We start from the raw sequence: 21336 nt of genomic DNA, 5'->3' as shown, positions 1-21336 counted from the left end.
ATCCTTCATCACTCTCCACTTCATCCACTGAGGCGGGCTCTTTCACTAGATTTGCGGGCCAGCGTGCCCTAAGTATCTGTCACTTCCTGCTAAGTGTTCAGGCAGGTTATCCCTTCAGCACAGCTTTTCCATGGGTGCTGGGGATCTGAACCTCCATCTTCAGGCTCGTGTAGCAAAGTGCTTCTGCACTAAGCCGTCTTGCTAGCGTGTCTGAGGCGAGCTTGGCTTTTCTCTGAGAGAGTACCACCCACTGTCCACCCAGAAGGGAGATAATGAGGAAGGCAGGCTGCGGCTTCAGAGAGGACGGTCTATTGTTTTAAAACAAACCCTTGGGGAAAAAAAAAGAGAGAGAGAGAGAGAGAGCTAATATTTCTAGAACATATTTTCTATTTTATAAAAGACACAAGTGTGGAATTTTTTACCTGATGGATATTGGGCAATTTTGGCCATTGATGCCAGTATTCTCACGAAGTTGCTCCCATCACTTGCCATGGCTTCTTGTGATAAATTCTGGTTTGGGGACACTGGGAGATTAGATTATGAAGGCACAGAGGGGAGACTATGATTCTGAAGTGGTAAAACTGGCTTTGGTTTCCAGCTTGGTTTGGATTATGTGTAATGTCTCCCTGTAGCATAGGCCCAGCACACTGGCAACTCTAACAGACAGCAGTTTCTCTGAATAAGCTGAACAAATAAATTCCCCCAAGAGTAGGGAGAACCTAAATCTGAGCTCCTACTCAGTTCTACCTGCAGTAGTAGAGAAGTTTTGCATTAGCCCCAGTACAGACAGAGCTAGATAAAAGAACTCTGCAGTATGACACTGTGTTACTGAATGTGTGGTGTTTTTCAGGGCTCTCTTTTCATGGTATGGGGCCATAAAATAGATCTGGGACTTGAAACCATGTGAACAAATCTTAGTAATCAGTGAGAAAATTGTAATTCCCTGCATTTGTAAACATTTTTTTTTGTCCAAACATCTTAAAACTTTTTTTTCTACTGAGGATTACAAATGTATAGGAAATGGCAAAAAGTAAAGCGAATATTTATTTAGAATATTGTAATTGAAAATAGTAGACACCAAAACCTACTGAAAATGCTTTGAGTAGTAGCTTCATTGACTGGGCTTCAGTCCCTAACGCCAAACAAAAACTGAGGGATTGAGGGGACACGCGTGTGTGGTTCGTAGTAGAAGGCTTACACAGGACACGCGTGTATGGTTCGTAGTAGAAGGCTTACACAGGACACGCGTGTATGGTTCGTAGTAGAAGGCTTACACAGGACACGCGTGTATGGTGGTTCGTAGTAGAAGGCTTACACAGAACACGCGTGTGTGGTTCGTAGTAGAAGGCTTACACAGGACACGCGTGTATGGTTCGTAGTAGAATGCTTACACAGAACACCAAGGCCCCGAGTTGACAGCCAGTGCCGTATTTATTTAAAAAGCAGTCTGAGCCATGCTAGTTGTCTACCTCCTGACACATGACTTGCTGTGGAACAAATACGTTTCCTGGTCCCGGTGAAAGGCTATACTCTTTCCTTGGTTTGGGTGAGCTGCCAACCCTTCTTTTATTATTTTTATTTTTTATTTACATGGTTTTACTGTGTAGCCTTGGCGAGCCTGGAAGTCACTGTGCGGACTGGAACTCAAAGAGGAGATCCACTTGCCTCTTCCTCCCAAGTGCTGGGACTAAAGGGATGTACTGTCACACTGGGTCTAGCATCAACATTTTATGCCTTGAGTTACACACACACACACACACACACACACACACACACACACACACACACACAGCCTCAGTTCCTCTGGGTCATCTTTACTCCCTTTGCCCCCAGCACCTTCCTTCTCCTGTGACTGGCTTGAATTCACTGGCTACATTACTCTCCCAGAGTGTCTTAGCACAGGGGTTGCTGGCCCGGAGGCGGCTGTTTCTATACTTACATTTATGTCGGAGTGGCTTGTTGGACCATTTCCAGTGTGACAGCTTCACTGGGCTACACTTCCATCTATGTTGGCCAGTTTCCTCTTTTGATTGCTCATCTTTATGATGTGTCAGGGAGACAGGGAACAATATAGCTATACTCTCTGCTGTCTGGAGATGAATCCCAGCCATGCCGAGTCCAATTGCCAAGAGACTTTGAAAGAAATGACCCGATGCTCATCTGTTCCTTATAGAGCGGTCTGTGGGCTGGAGGGCAGGCTGCCAAGCATGCATGTTAGTAACTCACAGTCCGTATACAGCGATAACTGGAATTTGAACCATGTGGTTGAGGGGAGGCGTTTGTTAATTAAATCATAGGAACCGAGCTGAGGTAGAAGGCTTGCTCGGTGTGTGCAGAAACCCCGAGTTCCATCTTTGACAATTTGAAAGAGAGCAAGGGAGTGTATTCGATTTGGAGGGAGGAAAGGGAGGGGAAAGCGATGTAATTATAGTATAACCTCAAAAGATAAATACCTCAAAGAGAAAAAATTGTGATGGACGCGGAAATGTCTTCATGAAGTCTCAGCTGGCTGGCATAAGGATCATACATGGTTAGAACTCAGGTGAAAGAGTCAGCTGTGTTCATGAACACTGAGATTTCTGGTTAAAACTCTACCATAAGGAGTGGAAAGACTTTCTGCATGTCGCTAAACCTCTTCAGGCCTTAGTTTCTCATCTGTGAGAGACCAAGTAACCTTCACCAGGTTTCTTACCCACTCTCTGTGTTTGTTTGTACGGTGTGGGGGTACTTCAGAGAGACGGTCATAAGGACTACTATTGCACTGAAGATAGAATGAAGGACCAAGGTTCCTGGGCTCCTTTCCTGATGCAGACTGACCCTCTCATGATCTTGTGAGGGGCCACTGACACCCCAGTGCTGGTGATGGGCTCACCATCTCCACTCCAGAGACCAGGTGCAGAGACAAAAGGGAAGTAGAGTCACAGACGATGACTGAACTAACGTGGCATGAATGGGGAATAAGAGGGCAACGTACAAACCAACAACAGAAAATGGTGTCGAGGTGGTGCTGAGCTGAGCTGCCCATTTGCTTGGGGGGAGGGAGGGGGGAAGAAACTAAATTCAGGTTTTCCAGAGAAAAACTAACACAACGAGGTTAGGAGGGTGGAGTGATTGGAGGGAGCCAGACCTTTGAGCTTGGATTAGGTTTCCCAGGAGACGCTCAGGTGTGTGTGTTTTTGCCATCAGTATCTGAGGGCTGCCAGTTTGAAGGCCGAGGAGAAAACTGAGCAAGCCCAGAGGCCTGTTTCCCATCATGCTTTTTAATCCTGTAAAACAGGCTCAGGAATTCTTGCAGGTTAGCCTTTGCTACAAAATGGGAATGTTCTTTGGAAATTCTGAGGAAAGTGGATACATGCCTTGAGTTCTGCAGTCTCTTTCTGATGGGGAAGTATCTCCCTCAAAGACTGACTGGCACAACAGAAGTGATGGTTGGTCTTGACCCATGTGTGTATCTGCTGTAGCAACAGCTTTTCTCTCATTGACCCCTCTGAAGGATAAACGTCTTTAGGCTTAAAGAGAAAAGTATAGTTTCCCCCTTTTTGGCTCAAATTAGTTCCCCTGAAGCATAAAAAATGCACCCCCAAGAATTCTGTCTTTTTAGTGTCCTTAGTTCTAGCAAAAGAATTCCTATAGACTACAAGGGATTTGTAAAATAAGATTGTGTGTGTTGCCATGACTTTCATATTTGAAGCTATTAGTTTGTGCATAGAAATTAAGCTTATAACATTGTACACTTGTACTGCTTAGCTTGTCTGGGATTGGAGAAAGATTTAATTAGAAGTCAAGTCATAATTTTATTATTAATAAAATTTCTTAGTTCTCTTAGTGGTTATGTCTTGAACTGGACCTGTGTACACAGAGGGTTAACAAGCAAAGGTGACTGTAGCTATGCCACCAAAATATTTTTATTAATGTATATTATAAATAATAGTGGGTTTCATTATGATAACTTCATACGCATATAAAATTATCCCTATCATCCTTGTTACTCCCCTTCTCTCTTCTCCCTCCCATTTATCCCCTTCCTCTTCCTAGCTGGCCCTCTTTCTGTTTTCATATTTATACCAGTTTTTAAACTCCTCATGTACATCTTTACTGGCAAAACCCACCCTCATTAAAGTAAGAAATTCTCTCAGAATATATAGAATATGAATTATCTTTATAGGTCCCCATGTGACTAAAGTCGCTCATCCACAGCTTTGCTTCTGATGTCTGTAACTGTCACTTCTACCCGCAGAGAACATCCCATGTGGGTTTTGTAGAGTCTGTTGTGAGCGTCTGGGGCTGGAAAGATTGGGGGACTCACAGTACCGGGTTCTTTCTCAATGTATCTTCTATTCCTAACAGGCTCACTGCATTTGTTCCTCATGTGCTAGATTAATACTTCTTTAGGTATATCAGCAAATTTTATCTGATTTGTAGTCCTGTGTTAAATCAGTGTGATTAATTCTTCCTTGAACACGAATGATGGCTGCATTTCATTTGAGAAAATTGGAGATTGTTTTATTCCCATAGACTTTTGTCTCTTCCCACTTGTAGCTAACTGGAAGTGTATTCAGCATTGATTTACTTTGAGATTTTCCAGCTGTTTTGAGGTTGTGAAATAATTAGGTTTAAATATCATCTTGGGTGTTATTAGTTACATTCCCATTTGCTTTTAATGTTTTGGGTGTCATATTTACTCGAAAATAGATTTGGCAGCATAAATCACTGCAAACGCTAATAAGTAGAATTCTTTTGGCTCGCTTTATGCACTGCCCTGGGAAAAACCCTTTCCCCTCACTGTCTCTTGGCCTCTGAGTGATAGCCATGTCCTCCTCCTCGTTCCATTTTCTCTGCTTCTGGTGTCGTTCTTCCTCATTCCTGATCTGCCATGATGTGAGGATTTACAACGCAACAGGAAGCAGCCCTAGCTGCTGTTTGTCCCCTCCATGGTGGACTCTCTCCCCCAACACCAGGAGCCAAGAATAAACCTTTCTTCTTCTGAGGTGCTTAGTTACAACTCCCAGTGCTCAAAAAAGTAGCTGGCACAAAAAGCAGTGCCCAGAAGTGGGGTCCTTGGTGCGAATAACCTGATCATTTGGTTCATGAACTTTCAGAACTGGATTGTGGAGGAGTAGGAGGGGTTTCTTATAGTAACTTATAGTGTATAGGAAGCAGCATGTAATGGGACATTCTGTTGGGAGTGTGGACCAAGAGGATGAGGATGGGTGGGACTGGAGGCTGTGCCTTACTAGGTTTCAGATGCCAAAGAGGACTGGCAGGAATTGGGTGAGAGGTCGTTCATGCTACCTCATGGTAACTACACTGGCTGTTGTGGGCATTTCCTGACTGTTTGAGGGTTGAAAGGATAACAGGCTAGTATATTTGGTAGAAGAAATTCCATACAGCATCCAGGTTGGCTGGCTGCCTTTAGTTTGGTTTACAATGAGAATTCCAAGACAAATATGGAGTGGAAAAAATGTGAAGACTGTGTTTGGTGAGGAAAGGGGCATGCTTGAGTTTGAAGCTGTGAGAAACGCAGGCGAGGACAAAATGGCAGTGATAGCTACGGAGGTTAGCACGGTTAACAGAATTGTGGACAGTGAGGTATAAATTAAAACAATAAAAAGAGGGCAGGCAGGAAGTTGGGTGTATGGGAAGGTATGGGTACATTAGATCTAGGAGTTAGGGTGACTATAATCAGAATATATTGTGTGCAATTCTCAGTTAAAGTATTATATTAAAATAGAGAGAAATGGAGATCTTTGTATTGGGACTGCAAGATGCCTTCTGGGCAGTGCCTCACTCACTCAAGGCTCCAGGGTATAAAGTGAAAGCTACTGAGAACTTTTTTTTAAGAGTGTTCCTGAGAAGATGGAGCCTACAGGGCATCCTGGACCAAGACCACCTAGGGAAGTAGGTACCCCATTTGGTTCTGGTAGGTACTCAGAGCCCCTGCAGGCTGCCAGCTGAACCTGACATTGTTCATGTGGTGTTTTTATTAGTTTGTTTTGTTTTTGTACACATCCAGAATGCATAATTGGGGCCATGTGCCAAGGTTCCAGAAGGAAAAAAAAAGCTGTTGAGGCCAGGGAATGTGTAGCAAGATTAGATTTCTTTCCTGGAGCTCCTGGGTGTGTTTGGAGCTTTGAAGGTGAACCTAAGCCGATGGTTCTTCAACATCTGCTGAGCTAAGTTGCTGGCTTCAGCTGGAGATGGCTCAAGATTGGGTTCATAAGTGGTGTAGTTACAGGGCCGTACTGCAGAGTTAGCCAGCCTGGTGGGATGTAGGTGATGATGCCACCATCTGAACTCCAGATGCTGAACCTGGGGTGCAAAGTTTATTTAATGCTTGGCTTATATCTTATTAGATTTGATCTTATGGAGAGGGAGTGTTTATTCTGTGTCATTGTATATGGGGACCTTGCTTGGTTTTTTGTTGTTTTTTTTCTTACAGGGGTGAGTGGCTTAGAGTTTGCTACCTTAAGTCTCAGTGGAGACTCTGGACTTCTCAACAGTGTTAGTAGTCTTACAACTATGGGGACTCCTAAAATTAGAGGGGTTGCCTTTTACATCATGGGATGGCCATAAACCTACTGGGGTCACTTGTTGAAAATTACCCATCCCACATAAGCTTGAACATTTGGTCCCCAACTAATGGTGCTTTTTTGTTAGGTTGTGGGGCCTGATAGTGCTGAGTCACTGGAAACAGACCTTTGTGATGAGTGGCCTGGGATAGTTCCCACTTCTGTTTTCTTTGCTTTCTTCCCCACCGAGATGTGAGGTGTGTGGGTTGGATTCTAGTCTTCCTATCTGTAGAAACTGAGAACCACTTTCATCACGTCCTCTCTGCCATGATGGACTGTATCCCTCGAAACCACGAGCCACAGGAATCTTCTCCTCCCTTAAATTGCTTAAGTCAAGTATTGATCAAAGTGATGAGAAAAGTAGACAAGACAGGAAAGGTCACAGGGCGTGATCACAGATAGATGCAGATTAAATAACCCATTTGTCTTAGTTAGAGTTTCTGTCGCTGCTATGAAACACCATGACCAAAAGGAAAGTTGGGGAGAAAGGGTTTATTTGGGTTTGGCTTACACTTTGGTATTTCTTTTCATCACTGAAGGAAGTCAGGAAAGGAACTCAAACTGGGAAGGATCCCAGAGGCAGGAGCTACTACAAAGGCTGTGGAGAGGTGCTGCTTACTGCCTTGTTCACATGACTTGCTCAGCCTGCTTTCTTATAGAACCTAGGACCACCAGCCCAGGGATGGCACCAACCGCCATGGGTTGGGTCCTCCCCCATTGATCACTAATTGAGAAAATGCCTTACAGCTGGATCTTAAGGAGGTATTTCCTTAGCTGAGGCTCCTTCCTCCCTGATGACTCTAGTTTGTGTCAAGTTGACAAACAAAAGATATCTAAGTTATGTGGGCTTGGCAGACAGACAAGACAAGATTCTAGGTTCTCAAATAGAATCCAGGAAATAACAAGGTTTCCTGTTATATGGCCAACACATCCCTAACTGATTGCTATTGATTACACGGCCTTAAGGCTCTGTTCAAATTCAAAGTGTGTTTCTTTACATAATCTATTTGAAGAAATGGGGTCTTTTATCTCAGCCCATCTCCAAATCACAGACTTGAGTGTTGCAGACTGATAATCCAACTCAGGAGCGAGCTCCGTGGTGGCTCCCACGGCCACACTGAACGACTGTCCCTGTTAACGTCCCCACTGAGGTTCATGTCAGCATTTCACTTAGATGAGCCCAGTTTGAAGACTCTTCCAAGCAGTGAATGGAACATTGTTTTATTGTGGGAATTGCTTCAAGTTTTTTCTAGCCCATTTCTCTTAGGTTGTTTGTGTCAAGGACTGTGGTGAAGTGTCTGGAATTTTACCCTCCTTGCAAGCTAAGAGTTTAGCCTGTCATAGTTTTACGATGTTGGAAGAACATCTGAGACTCCTGGATTGGATTCAGATTCTCCTTGCCTTAGAGTTCCAACTGGGTGCAGATGGGTCCAAATGAATACTTGTGGATTACATTCTAGGAGGGAACTTAATGCTTACGGAACAGAAATCTGTAAAGGTTTAACCAGTAAGTTGTCTGTCCTTTGTGCTGAAGGTATATTGTCTTATGATGATGAAGTAAGCAAATTATGTTTTTGCTCCAGACGAGACAGCAATAATCCTGAACAAAGGGCAGGAAGTGCAGTCTCTTCTTGAAGATGTGCAGAGCCAGGTATTAGGAAATACTTATAACCCTAACAGTCAGGAAGCCGAACTAGAAGAATTGTCATTAGTACAACACTAGGCTGGCTGTGCTACATAATGAATTTCAGGTCAGTCTGGGTTCCAGATTCTAAAGAAAGAAGGAATGGGGAGGTGGGAACTGGCCAGATGGCTCAGCAAACAAGGGTAGTTGCTGGCAAAGCCTGGTGTCTTGAACTCGATTCTTGAGACCCATGTGGTAGAAGGAAAGAACTAACTCCTGCAAGTTGTTCCCTAGCTCCTAGACATGGTCTGTGGCATGTGTGTGTGTGTGTCTGTATACATATGCACATGGACATGCACATATACACACAAACACACATGCACAGACATACTAAACAAACATTTAAAAATTATAATGCAAAATATGTACAGAAGTAAGGTACCCAGGGAACATTGCCCATCCATAATAACTGCCTTTTGTTTCAACACCAGTTTGGTGTATGGAAAATTTTATCAGAAATTCACGATTCTATTGTCCATGACAGGCTGCAACCAAATCCATTCATTTTGTCTTCTGTACCGTTAACAAAGGTGGATAGCAACAGAACTCCAACAGAATAAGACTATAACCTATAATATTGATGCTCTGTCATACTTCCAACTTAGACTCAGGGTTCAGAACCTGTTCTAGCTGAAGAAATCCCAGAAGCCATCAAGATACGTCTTAGAAAGTCAGACAGTGGGGTCTGCAAGATGGCTTAGTGGGTAAGGTGCTTGCCACCAAGACTGATGTCCAGAGTTCATTGCTCAATATTCAGTGGTGGAAAGGGGAACCCATGTGATAGAAGAAGAAAATTGACTCCTACAAGCCATACTTCTTTCTTTTTTCTCTCTTTCCTTTCTTCCTTTCTTCAGTCCTTCCTTCCTTCTTCCTTCTTTTCTTTCCTTTACTTTTATCTGCTTTTATTTTATGCTGAATTTATTCCTGCCCCCTACATTTTAGTTTCTTCAGTTTCTTCTGTGCAACCTCCTCTTCTGGCTTTGGAACAATCTGTTCCTTTTCAGTGAGGATCATCTTGATGTGGCAGGGGGAGCTCATGCACAGGCTAATCTAGCCATGAGCTCTGTAATTTCGTCAGCTCATCTTAGGTGCTTGGTTCACCTGGATGTGATCAATAACTAGAGAATCTACATCTTTGGTCCAACATTCTTCTATATTTTTAAGCACGTGCAGCCAAAAAGTCAGTACTATTTTTTTGGCCACTGACCCTGTGTCTAGTCCTACCATTTGACATGGGTGCACCTACCGACTCCATCATACCGCTGGAGTGGAACAACAAACATGGTTTCTTTAAAGTACCACCTCTCTGATGCTTGGTTCCCCTGACATGCATACCTTTGGTATGCATGCGCAGTTTCACAGTGTTCTTCAAGTGAACATGAAGATTTGAACCTGTTGATTTGCACAATTGTGTGGGATTTTCTGGGTCAAGAGAGTTACAAACCACCTTCACAGGTCGCCTCAGGCCACTTACAGAAAGCGCAAGCTGTTCTTTTGCTCCCTGCACACCGGCAAGGAAGAATTCCAGGGTAAGCCTGACTTGTACCTGAACCTTGGCTGGTGAGTTGAAACTGACTTAAATGTTTTCCAGAGACAAGGTGGCCTTACTGAGCACTAAGCTAAGTACAGAAACTAGCTTTGCTAATTGGATAATTCTGTTAGAGGGGCCTCTGCCTAGTCATGTATGTAAAATAATGAATCTGGTTTTCCTCCACAGAGTCCCATGAAGAAGCAATGGGAGCTTTGTTTGGGAGAGTGTTCCCACATTGCTTGAGGGTTACGCAGTCTCCTAGTACCGTTTCCCCAAACATTTCAGTGTCTTCCATGTCACCCTTAGGTGTGAGTCCCTGTGTTGGGAGGGGGCTCTAGTGAATGCCTGAATTCCACTGTGAGTGTAGCCCTGGGAAGTTTTGTGTCAGCCTTTAAGGTTTTTATGCCACTCCGTTTTCTCTGTATGTGCTGGCATAGATTTGTTGTTCTTCACTTCCTCTCATGATTTCTTTCTGGTATTTTGTGAAATTTTTACTCTGGACTTCTCAGCCATTCCCTTTTTAAATATTATCTCTGCTGCATCTCCTCAGTTCTAACCATACAATCAGCTATTCTTCATAGGAAATTTCCAATCCTGTTCCTTTGGTAAATTTAATTTTATCATCTGCATCAGATATTTTCATATCTGAAGTTTTCTAAAGTTTTATTTAACTTTCTATGATCCTTTTAGATCTCATCTCAAGATATCTGTTAATTATTTTTAAGTGTGAGCTTACTTTCCATAGAACTGCATTGTAGGAATTGCTCCTTCCGTGGATATATGCAGAACTGAAGCATCCTCCACTTGGGCATTTTCTATATTGGCTGTACTGGCTCGGGTGTATTTGACTGACCAAAAGTATGCTTTTCAGTGTGGCGGTTTCTCAGGAAATTTGGGATCAACCTACCCCTGGACCCAGCAATACCACTCTTGGGAATATACCCAAGAGAGGCCCTATCATACAACAAAAGTATTTGCTCAACTATGTTCATAGCAGCATTGTTTGTAATAGCCAGAACCTGGAAACAACCTAGATGCCCTTCAATGGAAGAATGGATGAAGAAAGTATGGAATATATACATATTAGAGTACTACTCAGCGATAAAAAACAATGACTTCTTGAATTTTGCATGCAAATGGATGGAAATAGAAAACACTATCCTGAGTGAGGTAAGCCAGACCCAAAAAGAGGAATATGGGATGTACTCACTCATAATTGGTTTCTAGCCATAAATAAAGGACATTGAACCTATAATTCGTGATTCTAGAGGAGCTAAATAAGAAGGTAAACCCAAAGAAAAACATATAGGCATCCTCCTGAATATTAACCTTCATCAGGCGATGAAAGGAGACTGAGACAGAGACCCACATTGGAGCACCGGACTGAAATTTCAAGGTCCAAATCAGGAGCAGATGGAGAGAGAGCACGAGCAAGGAACTCAGGACCACGAGGGATGCACCCACACACTGAGACAATGGGGATGTTCTATCGGGAACTCACCAAGGCCAGCTGGCCTGGGTCTGAAAAAGCATGGGATAAAACCAGACTAGCTGAACATAGTGGACAATGAGGACTACTGAGAACTCAAGAACACTGGCAATGGGTTCTTGATCCTACTGCACGTACTGGCTTTGTGGGAGCCTAGGCAGTTTGGATGCTTACCTTACTAGACCTGGATGGAGGTGGGTGGTCCTTGGACTTCCCACAGGGCAGGGAACCCTGATTGCTCTTTGGGCTGACAAGGGAGGGGGACTTGATTGGGGGAGGGGGAGGGAAATGGGAGGCGGTGGCGGGGAGGAGGCAGAAATCTTTAATAAATAATTAATAAAAAAAACAAAAGTATGCTTTTAGGTTAGAAATCTGCCTAGGGACAGGCATTTGGTTATACATTCCCAAGAGTGGAGTTGGTTTGCCCATTGCTTCAGGAATAGTGCTTTCGCTGTGGGCCATTGGGTAGTAGGGATTAGGCCACGGTTATTTCTATTTTCTAGTTGCACTGAAGATAACTCTGTTGCAGACCAAGCCTTAAGCAGTAGCAGTGCCCCTTCCTGCACAACAGAAAGGCCTTGGGCCTTTGCTCCTGTCCTGAGAACTACAAGTATACATTAGCGCTGCAATTCAAGTTCACTGCTTCAGCAAATACTTTGAAAGTGAGAACTCTGAGTGCCCACTTCTGAGTTTCTACTTTCATCTGGTTTTTGCTTTCTTAGTGTTTCTTGTTCTTTCCGTTTAGAGATTGTTTATTTTACCTAGCACTCAAGGTGCTTCCAGGAGAGGGGCGCTCTGGGAACGCTCTTTATGTGTTGTCAGACACGGAGCGCATCCTCTCCCTGCCTTCAGAAGCCAGGGAAGTTGGTAGGCGTCTTTCTTCCTGGTGTCCTGGGGGAGGCGGGGCCGAGGTCTTTTTCATTTGCCGCATATTTTCTTTCTTTTGATTAACTTCCACAAATGGATTTACCTTTCTGATAGGAAAAACGTTTTCTATGTTAGCAGAAAGGATTTTTTTTTAAACTGTACTTCACTTTATCCTGGCACACATTCAAAAACTACCACTTTGACAGCTCAAACAGACACATTTTTCAATTTTGTTAGTTCCAAATTTTTCTAAGGATGTTTTATAGCTCAGTTCTTATTGTTTAGAATAGGCGCTGCTACCTATGAAAGATTGGCCATTGAAACAGATTGGGATTTGCTAGGTAAAATCTGCACTAGCTCCATTGTTTTTAAATAATTAATCCACATGGGAAACACCAGGGGAGTGCGTGTCTGTGTGTTTGCAAAGAATAAATAGCTCACGGCCCATACCTATCCTCTATCGGCTACAGAGTTTACAGCTCTTTTCTGGTAGTGTAGTCAGTGGAGACTTGGGTGTAAGCTACATGACTGGTAATCCTCAGAAGAATTCATGGGCACGAGTCAATGTTATATTCATTTGACTGGGAACAAATTGCTAAGTATGCTAAACACTTTCTTGCAGTATCATCGGGAAAGAACCTAGTTGGTTTTCTGTCACCAAGAGAGACATGGGTCTCAAGCAGCAGCAACATAGAAAAGAATAACCATATCCTTAATAGCACTAGTCTGAGTTTTTCTACACTGTCTGCCATGTATCTGCAGTTGAGACATCAGGAGACGTGGTAGAGGATGTTCCGTACCCAGAGTGGGAGGACACTGTGTGCATAACCTCAGCTGTTCCCTGTCCACACAGGAAGTCTGTGCTCAACTATTCTTTAGGATGATTCTTCCATACTAACGTCAGCTATTCTTCCGTCAGCCAAAAGAAGGACGTAGAAACGCACCTCTATAACTTTGCTCGAGACTCAGATGCCCGAGCAGGTCTCTGTCAAAGAATACGGTGGGGTCTTGCTGATGGAAAATGTTTACATACCCCCGGGGACTTCTTGGAGTTGCCATTTGTGTTCATCTTCTTAAAGACTTATTCTCCTCATGAGCTTACTGAATTAATGCCAGAGGAAGTTAGAATACCTGTAGTCGATGACAATCTCTGTAGTTGTACAGCTGTGGAATCTTTTTAGTAAAAGGCCTTGTTACAATAATAATAATAATATATTCAGACAAAAATATTCTGGCACGTGAGTCTATAAATTTGAGTATTGGAGAAAGTTAATTTGAGGGGCAGTGACGCGCTCGGCCCCACCCACATCTCACAGGTGCTGTCATTTACCCAAACGTGTTGTCCTCTATCCTGCCTCCAGCCATCTTTCCTTTGCCCGCTTAACCTTCCTTGGGTGCTGCTCATGTAGACAGCGATGCTGGACATTTTAGACGCTAGCATTGCTATTGTGACTTAACCAGCAGGAATATTCTAAATGATACTGTTCTTGATCTTAACTATGAATATTGTTTATAAAAGTTGGTTGAGCCGGGCGATGGTGGCGCATGCCTTTAATCCCAGCACTCGGGAGGCAGAGGCAGGCGGATCTCTGTGAGTTCGAGACCAGCCTGGTCTACAGAGCTAGTTCCAGGACAGGCTCCAAAGCCACAGAGAAACCCTGTCTCGAAAAAAAAAAGTTGGTTGAAAAGATTAATTCTATTCTTGTTAAGTGTATTTGTATAATTGGACTAGTTTGTGATTTGATGCAGGTGTAAAAAAAATCGTCCTATTGTTGAAGATTTTCTAGATTCATTAAGAGCTCTGGGTGTTGGCTGTCATTACAGATGGGGTACAATAGAATGTACCAGGACAGTTTTCAGATTGTGGCAGTCAGCCTCGGTCTATACCCTCTGTGAGGACTCGTGCTGTCTAGAGTCTGCCAATGGGAGTGGTGTGAAAACCACAAGAGAACAGTTACCCTTCATCATAGGTTCTCTCCTAGCACGAGTAGCCCAGGGATGAACTGAGGTCAGCAGGCTTGGCAGCAGCTACCTTTGCCTACTGAGCCATCTGAGTTCACATTTTTATGGTATAGTTAGGTGTTTAGGAAGGAAGGAGAGGGCAGCTGCTACCTTTGACTTGAAAACTATCATTGCCCTGGGGGTCCATTCAATGGATGCGTGATGAGGGACCATGTGAATTTTATCTCAGCTTTGTTGCTTACTTGCTCTGGGTTTTTTAGCATCTAAAATTTACCTTAAATCTGAGAAGTGCCTTAGATTGAGAACTATGGGAAAAAAATTAATTCTAAAATGATAATAGTGACGGTCATTACTGGACATAATGAATCAAAATCTTGTGGCCACCCATGTTTTCTTTAGAGCTGCTGAGTAAGCAGTGCCAATGCTTGTTTTGTTTTCCTGGGCAAGTAACTGGACTTGCGGTGCAGAGGTCCCACGTGCACAGATGAGATAATAGCATTGCTTCCTGCAAGGGGTTCGGCTGGAGCACTTCCCCCGAAGCTCCTGCTTTCTGAGGATTCTTAGAGTGTGCCTAACAAGGTCACTGTGCTGGCTGTTTGGTTGCTCTGTTTATTTCCTGGAGCAGCATATTGAATCAGGAAAAACAGTCCAGTCTGCTTCCTGTTTAAAACGTGGCAAACACTTTACTGTTCTTGTCTTCTGTTAGCGGTGGTTGGTGCCAGGCTGGGCTTTTGGTCCATGTGGGTACAACGTCATCTTCTGGTCAGCTTGTTTGACAGCCTTGCTCTTACCACAAACAAAAGGACCTCTTCCCCCACTGCCTCGGTAGCTCCTTGAAAATGGACATCATCCTAAAAGCATATAGAAGAGCTGCAACCAAGCAACTCTTTTTATTTGTATAACATTACATGTATCCCACACATGAAGACATATTGATATGCCTTTACGTGCCATTCCACCTGATCCTTGGAGGTCGGAATGTCTACACTGAGTGGTCCTGAGGACTTAATTGCTCTGAGGAGCAGATGGGGGTCGATGGGGGAAGGGGAGATGGGGGAGCGGGAGGGGAGGGAGGGAGAACTGGGATTGGTACATAAAAATATATTAAATTATATATATGTAAGAAGAGAACTGGGATTGGTATGTAAAAATATAAAATAAAATTATATATATATAAGAAGAGAAGGGGATCGAAAAGAATGTGAGGAAATGAGTTGGGACTGAGAGAGAAAGCGTACGGGCTGTGTCTGGGAAGAGCAGAGTATAGAATGGGTGCTAAAATGAGGTGGCATTTCATTTGTATTTTAGTAAATAAAGCTTGCCTGAGGATCAGAAAGTGCAATCTAACCAAGGAATGTAAAAATGAAGGCAAGACCATTTAGTGATACTTGTACAAGAATGAAGATTTTAAAAATAAATAGAGGGCAGTGAAGTAAAGATGAAATAGATATAAATTCCAGGACAGCAAGGTGAAGATGAAATAGGTATAAGCCCTATCATTGATCAGTATTGTTTCCCTGGGGGAAGGAACAAGGTTTGAGGACCACTTCCTCTGCCACTGTGAAGCTTCATGCAGTGTTCTGTGCTGGCGGTGGTCACGCTTGAACCCGCAACACCAGGTCTGTGGGAATCCAGAGGTCCGGTGGAGATTAAACATCACCTTTTGAGTTGAGAATCCTGCTCAGTTGCTGGTATGTCAGTTCTTCTGGGATTTTCCCCAGCCTTCAGTGGGGGCTGTTGTTTTTGGGGAAATTGCCATGCGTCCTCAATGGTCACACTTCCCTCTACTCGAGCTTGTAAATCTGAGGTAGTGATGTGACCACACCTGAATTATTGGCTTTACCCGGAAATGTTTGTCTCACTGGGGCTCCAGATGCTTCTCTGGCGTCTGCTTCCATGTTCTCCATCTAGTGTCCCATCAGGCCAGTTCTGTTATTGGGGATTGGGTAGTTCTCAAACACCGGTGTTGGTGGAAGGATCTTAACACGGGCCACATGATGTGTGTAGGCACTGGCTTTGAGGCTGCCCTTTCCTGGTTCTTGGAGAATCTTTAATCTGGGTTATCCTTATAGTAGCAAGGCCAATTATTTATTATCCTGGCCATTGCTTTTCTTGACTGTATCATAGCAAGAGAGCCTCTAATCTTCCACCATAACAGGAATTTCCTCCATGTTTACTCTTTTTGGTGTCTTTGTGAAGTTCTGGCCATACTTGGAAGATGGTTTCTACTGTTTTGTGTGCATACCTTGGCTAGTCCTCTGTCTTTACAGTGAAAGGGGTCTTGGGACACTGTATGCCAGTTCCCCTTCTGTTATAGATTGCTTCAGGAGGCAAAGATGAAGGCATTTACAGCTGTCTTTTTGGCTTCTTGTCATGTGATCTAATGGGAGATTGTCTGGGTAGCTCTCACTTAATCCGATGCATCTTCAAGGCCATAAGCAGCAATCTGTAGATATTGTTGGCCATGCTGACCTTGAAGAAAGTTCTACTGTGTTGTGATAAGAGTGGAACACATAGCAAGAAAACACTTAACAGCAAGGGGTCAGTGTATATATAGCCAAGAGAATTTCTCAATTCTCAACCCCAGAGGAAAACACAACCAGACAAAACCCTGGATTTTACCCACATGGGGCTCTGAGCATTAACCAAGCCAATCTATGTTGTAGCTCTAACTTAGGGACCTGGAGGTGACAGGTAGGGGTGGCCTGAGTTTGTGGTGACTTGTTATGATGTAACAAGAGAAAACAAGTTCTTCGGTCACTCCCTGGGAACAGACTCCTACAGGTTCCTCAGTCTGCATGGTATTTTCCCCCCTGTTGGAGCAACTGTCTCCTCTATAGACTCCTTCCCTTTACGTGGTGTCTGCTTTTCCATTTCATCAGGGTCCATGGGGTCCTCCCTGGTCACCACATCCTCTGCTTTGGCCCAGTGTGGGATTCTCACTGTTCTGTCTCACCCAGGACAACAGCCCCACGGCAGCTTCTTCATGCCATTCTCTGGAGCAGGACCCTAGAAGCCCGACTGTGTCGACCCCAAAGGGGTAGCTTCTCACAGGTGCTAATGCAGGGTGCCCCCAACTCCCTTCTTTTTCTCTAGGATTAGGAGTGAGCCTCGGAGCACCCTGGAGCTTTTGAAGTCATCACTGTGACTTCAGTACTTAATATGGAGAACTGAAGGGTCTTCGGACAATTGATGCTTGCTTGTTTTATTTGAAGTTTTCCTTTGACAATACACACTTCCTTTGTTTTGGCATGTCCCATTTATTGCATTGGTATGTTTAATTTACATTCTATGTTTTTTTTCTCTAATGAAAGGACTTTATTGTTATCATCTTTAAAAGGTAAAGTTAATTAAGTCAGGCATGGTTGTACGTACTTGTAAATCCTAGCACTTGAGAGACTGGGGCAGGAGAATTGCCACTGATTTGAGGTAGGTCTAGTGAGTACTAGACTAGACTTGTTAGTGCCAAATAGAAAGACCCTTATGCCCCGCTCAGGAAAAGGCAAGTTTTAGGTAGAGCCAGATCTTTTCATCTGGGACTTTGAAGAAAGAAAATCAAAAAAGGTAAGCCAAGTAGTTTGTCTGTTTTTCTGTGCAGAGTCTAAGGAAAGCCTTAATTCTCCCAGTCTTGCTATGACTGGAAAGGTGAGCCTGTAGCCATCAGCCAATACCTCGGTCATACTGTGTAACAAACCTCACGGAAGCTCAGTGGCTTGACACAATAGCCATTGATTCTTGCTGACTGTACCCCTCCCCACCGCTCTCAGACCTGCTCATGCTATGGGAAGCAACGGTAAGTGGGCCATGTGACTTCTGCTGCAGCCCCCACCAAAGGAGCTGTGGCTCAAAGCAGGGCCACATTCCCCTCCAGATCGGAGCTAAACCCACAGTTTTAATCTCAGCTTCTTCAATTTTGTGCGACTTTATCTGAAAAAGAATTAAAATGCCAATTAAGCTGGCGTGTGTCATGTCTGTTTTACCCCAGTTCTAAATTAAGAATGACCTAGTTAAAGCTGCTTATTCTCACAGGGCCTGTGTGAGAGAGCTTACATACAATTCCCAGGATTGGTCAGGAGTGAGTGCACACAGACACACACACACACGCACACACACACACACACACACACGCACGCACGCACGCACGCACACACACGCACGCACAAGCTCAGACACCTGTGCACTGTGGTCTAGATTCACTGAATCCCATTCCTGTGGGGAACAGCATTGCATTAGGGAGTAAAAAGGCCTGGGAATTAGCAGGTCTGCATCTCGAGGCCTGACTCCTCTTCTTCCTGCTGCTTTTATCTTCAAGTGATTTGATGTCGGAGAGCTCTAGTGTCCTCCACAGTAAAATGGAGAAATGACTATCAAACACTTGTCGAAAGAACGAAGGACATGATGCTGCCCTTGATGGACAGGTAGTGTTTGGGGACTCTCCCTGAGCCCTTTGAGTCTATCTTTTATAACTTCCACTAAACCATTCAAGTTAGTCCCTGGCATTCTGACCCCCCAAGAACAACCTCTTTATCCTGATAATAACCCAGGTACCCAGAACATCGGGACACTTGATGGGCTGTGCCGAAATTCAGGTGATGTCATTGTAAGTGTGAAGTGTTTGCTGACAAGGGTACCATCTCAGGTCTGCATTGTGTCTGGAGGGGTCTTGGTATCTAGTGGGATGGTGTGCAAAAGCCCCACCTCAGTTTGGCTGGAATAAAAATCAGTAGGTACTCCGGGTACAGAGCGGAGACGAGAATTCCAGTTCATGGGGCCTTGTCCCAGAGAGCATGATGCCCTAATGTCCTGGCTGTCAAAAACTAAAGGTGTGTTTTCCCGAACTATGTTGGGCACTGCTATGTCTACCCTATTGGGGGGGGAGGTAACAAGGAAAGGAAGCCAAGCCTTCTCCCTCCCTGCACTAAGGAATGTTTAGGGGGCTGGCATAGACTTACACGGTCCAAAATGCAGAAATTCTTAAGCAGAGGCAGATGGGCACGAAGTGCTGTGTCAGCAGGGAATGACCCAGAGACTGGAAGTTTCTGTTAACGAGACTGTTTTAGTCTCCTTACTGTTGGGATAAAATATTCTCAGGTACCTTAGTGTACTTCCTGGGGCTGTGCCCCCTGTGTTCACAAACAAGTTCATTCTACACTCCCCACAACTATGACAAGTATCAGGGTTTCCTCCAGATTCCCTAAATTTTACAGCCACCAGCACTGCCTTGCTACCTTGTCTAACCTAGAGTTCATCTGGGAACCTTTTCTGCCCCAATGTCTCATTGCTGCTGTTACCTGCTGAGGGGAGGCCATGGCCTGGAGCACGACAGCCTTGATAACAGAGCCACTGACTGGTGTTAACAGCAACACACCCAACACTGTTTGTCCAGAGTGTGGTAGGCTCCACTGCAGCGCAGCCTTCTTCCCAGACCACTTCTGCAGGGTTAAAGGTGCTGGAAATAGCATGGACTCAATCACATTCGGGGGATTTTATATTATTTTGGAGGAGGAGGGGTTGATTTTCTGTGATATCTGAGTGGCGCTATTATAAGCAAACATTTTGATAGGAAGTTTGTAAGATGTAGTCTCTGCACGTTCGCTTCCTCTCCACTCCCTGGAGCCACAGGACTTCTATAGGAGCCTCTGGGGGCCCTTTTGTTAACAAGCTGGTGGCAGTTTCCTGGCCACATGTGAATGGAAAGGTGTGCTTGTACCATACGCACGTGTGCATCTATCCAAGGCTTCAGTTCATTTGACTCTTCACTAGTTTGTCCTGGGATGTAGGGCTGCTGAAGGAACTGGCCACTTGCTGAGGGAGCCTGCTGCACATGGTTCTCAATAATGCCCTGTTGTTTGGCAAGGACAAGAAAACCCTTCCTGAGATACAGGCAATAAAATATGGTCAACACCTCATTAACATCGTTACTAAAGAAATGAGATTCTGAGTTCCTTAAAGACAGGGAAATGACTTAAACTTACTTTGTCAGTCTCTATCTCTGTCTGTCTATTATCTGTCTGTCTGTCCATCATCTATCTGTTCATCAGTCTGCTTATCAGCTGTCTGTCTGTCTGTCTGTCTATCTATCTATCTATCTATCTATCTATCTATCTATCTATCTATCTATCTATCTAATCTATCCATCATTTTCTTCATAGCTTCTTTTCAAATAAAGGAAAAGCAATCTCTTTTAATCTATTTAAAAAATGTTTAGTAATTTTTTTAAAAGGAGGCCATGTTCCTTTTACCTTTTCACAATTCCATGCCAAAACCTAGTTCCCACCCTACATATCTGTCTGTCTGTCTTCTCCGCTTGGTTTAGAGGGCTTCCCCATCCTGCAGAATTAATAGTAACCCGTCTTCATCCATGATTACTGTAGAGGAAGCAGCAGAGAAGGCTCAAAGAGCAGGGAAAGGGACAGAGCACAGACAGAGAAAGGTGGAAACAGAATATTGTGAGCCATGCTGAAGGTTTAGACTGGCAGGTAAAGGAAGTAGGGCCCTTACCTTTGGTGCCTGAGTCCCAGGAGGCACCCAGAGACAAGCAGGCCAGGGTCAGCTGCCACCATCTCATTTCAGACTGCTTCTCCCTATTTGGGCCAGCTGCTCTGGAGCTGCCTTCTGCTTTTATTTTGGTTGGGTCTCTATCCCCAGTTGCCACTCTCTCCACTGCTCCTCCTAGACGGGTGCCCTCTCTCTTGGCTTCCTAACGACTGTCTACTTGCCTTTCTGCTTGAGAGGCAGCTTCCACACCTGGTGTTTTACTTACTGGCTCGTGTGCTGCTGTTCTTAACCACTTAGGCTTTCTCTAACAGCGGATATTTCAGTCTGGGTGCCGTCCCCTCCCGCTGTCTAAAAGCACACCAGTGAAGACAAACTACTCATAGCCAGCATCTGTAGAGTTCTTTGCGTGTTCCAGGCACTCAGCTGGGTACCCTTTACAGATGTTATCCTCACACAGTACCTTGTAAGACCTTTTCTTCAAAAGAATAATGTAGCTTATCAAAGGTCACACATAGGCAGCAACTTCAGGCCACATTAAAAATAATAGTTTGCTCAGACGTAGTGTTTGGTGTTGAGCTCAATTTTCTACAGTAAAACTCCTGGTTTCCGGTGCTACCAGTTGTCACTCCACGTCACTGACCTTCATCTTTCATATGCCCAAGTCCCAAGAGATTTTGTGAAGATTCAGGCTCTGAAGTCGAGGTCTAGGGGAAACCCAAGTGTCCATCTAATAGCC

General features: G+C 44.2%; 1 protein-coding gene across 22 annotated transcripts in view; it reads left to right on the top strand.

The window, feature by feature from the left end:
* Positions 1-21336, top strand: part of Ldlrad4 (low density lipoprotein receptor class A domain containing 4) — a 303729-nt gene that overhangs the window by 210486 nt on the left and 71907 nt on the right. The window contains exon 1 of one of the 22 annotated variants that reach the window (XM_075968399.1): positions 13091-13140. The exons of the other annotated variants lie outside the window; for them this stretch is intronic. Coding sequence (XP_075824514.1) covers positions 13110-13140 — 31 coding nt within the window. The 5' untranslated portion in view covers positions 13091-13109. Of the gene's footprint in view, positions 1-13090; positions 13141-21336 lie in introns of those variants that run through there. 22 annotated transcript variants of the gene reach the window in all.

The sequence above is a fragment of the Microtus pennsylvanicus genome, chromosome 4 (assembly GCF_037038515.1).
Source record: "Microtus pennsylvanicus isolate mMicPen1 chromosome 4, mMicPen1.hap1, whole genome shotgun sequence".
Taxonomy (NCBI): Eukaryota; Metazoa; Chordata; class Mammalia; order Rodentia; family Cricetidae; genus Microtus; species Microtus pennsylvanicus.
Note: the sequence above shows the minus strand (reverse complement) of the source record. Positions and strands in the feature narration are given on the sequence as shown.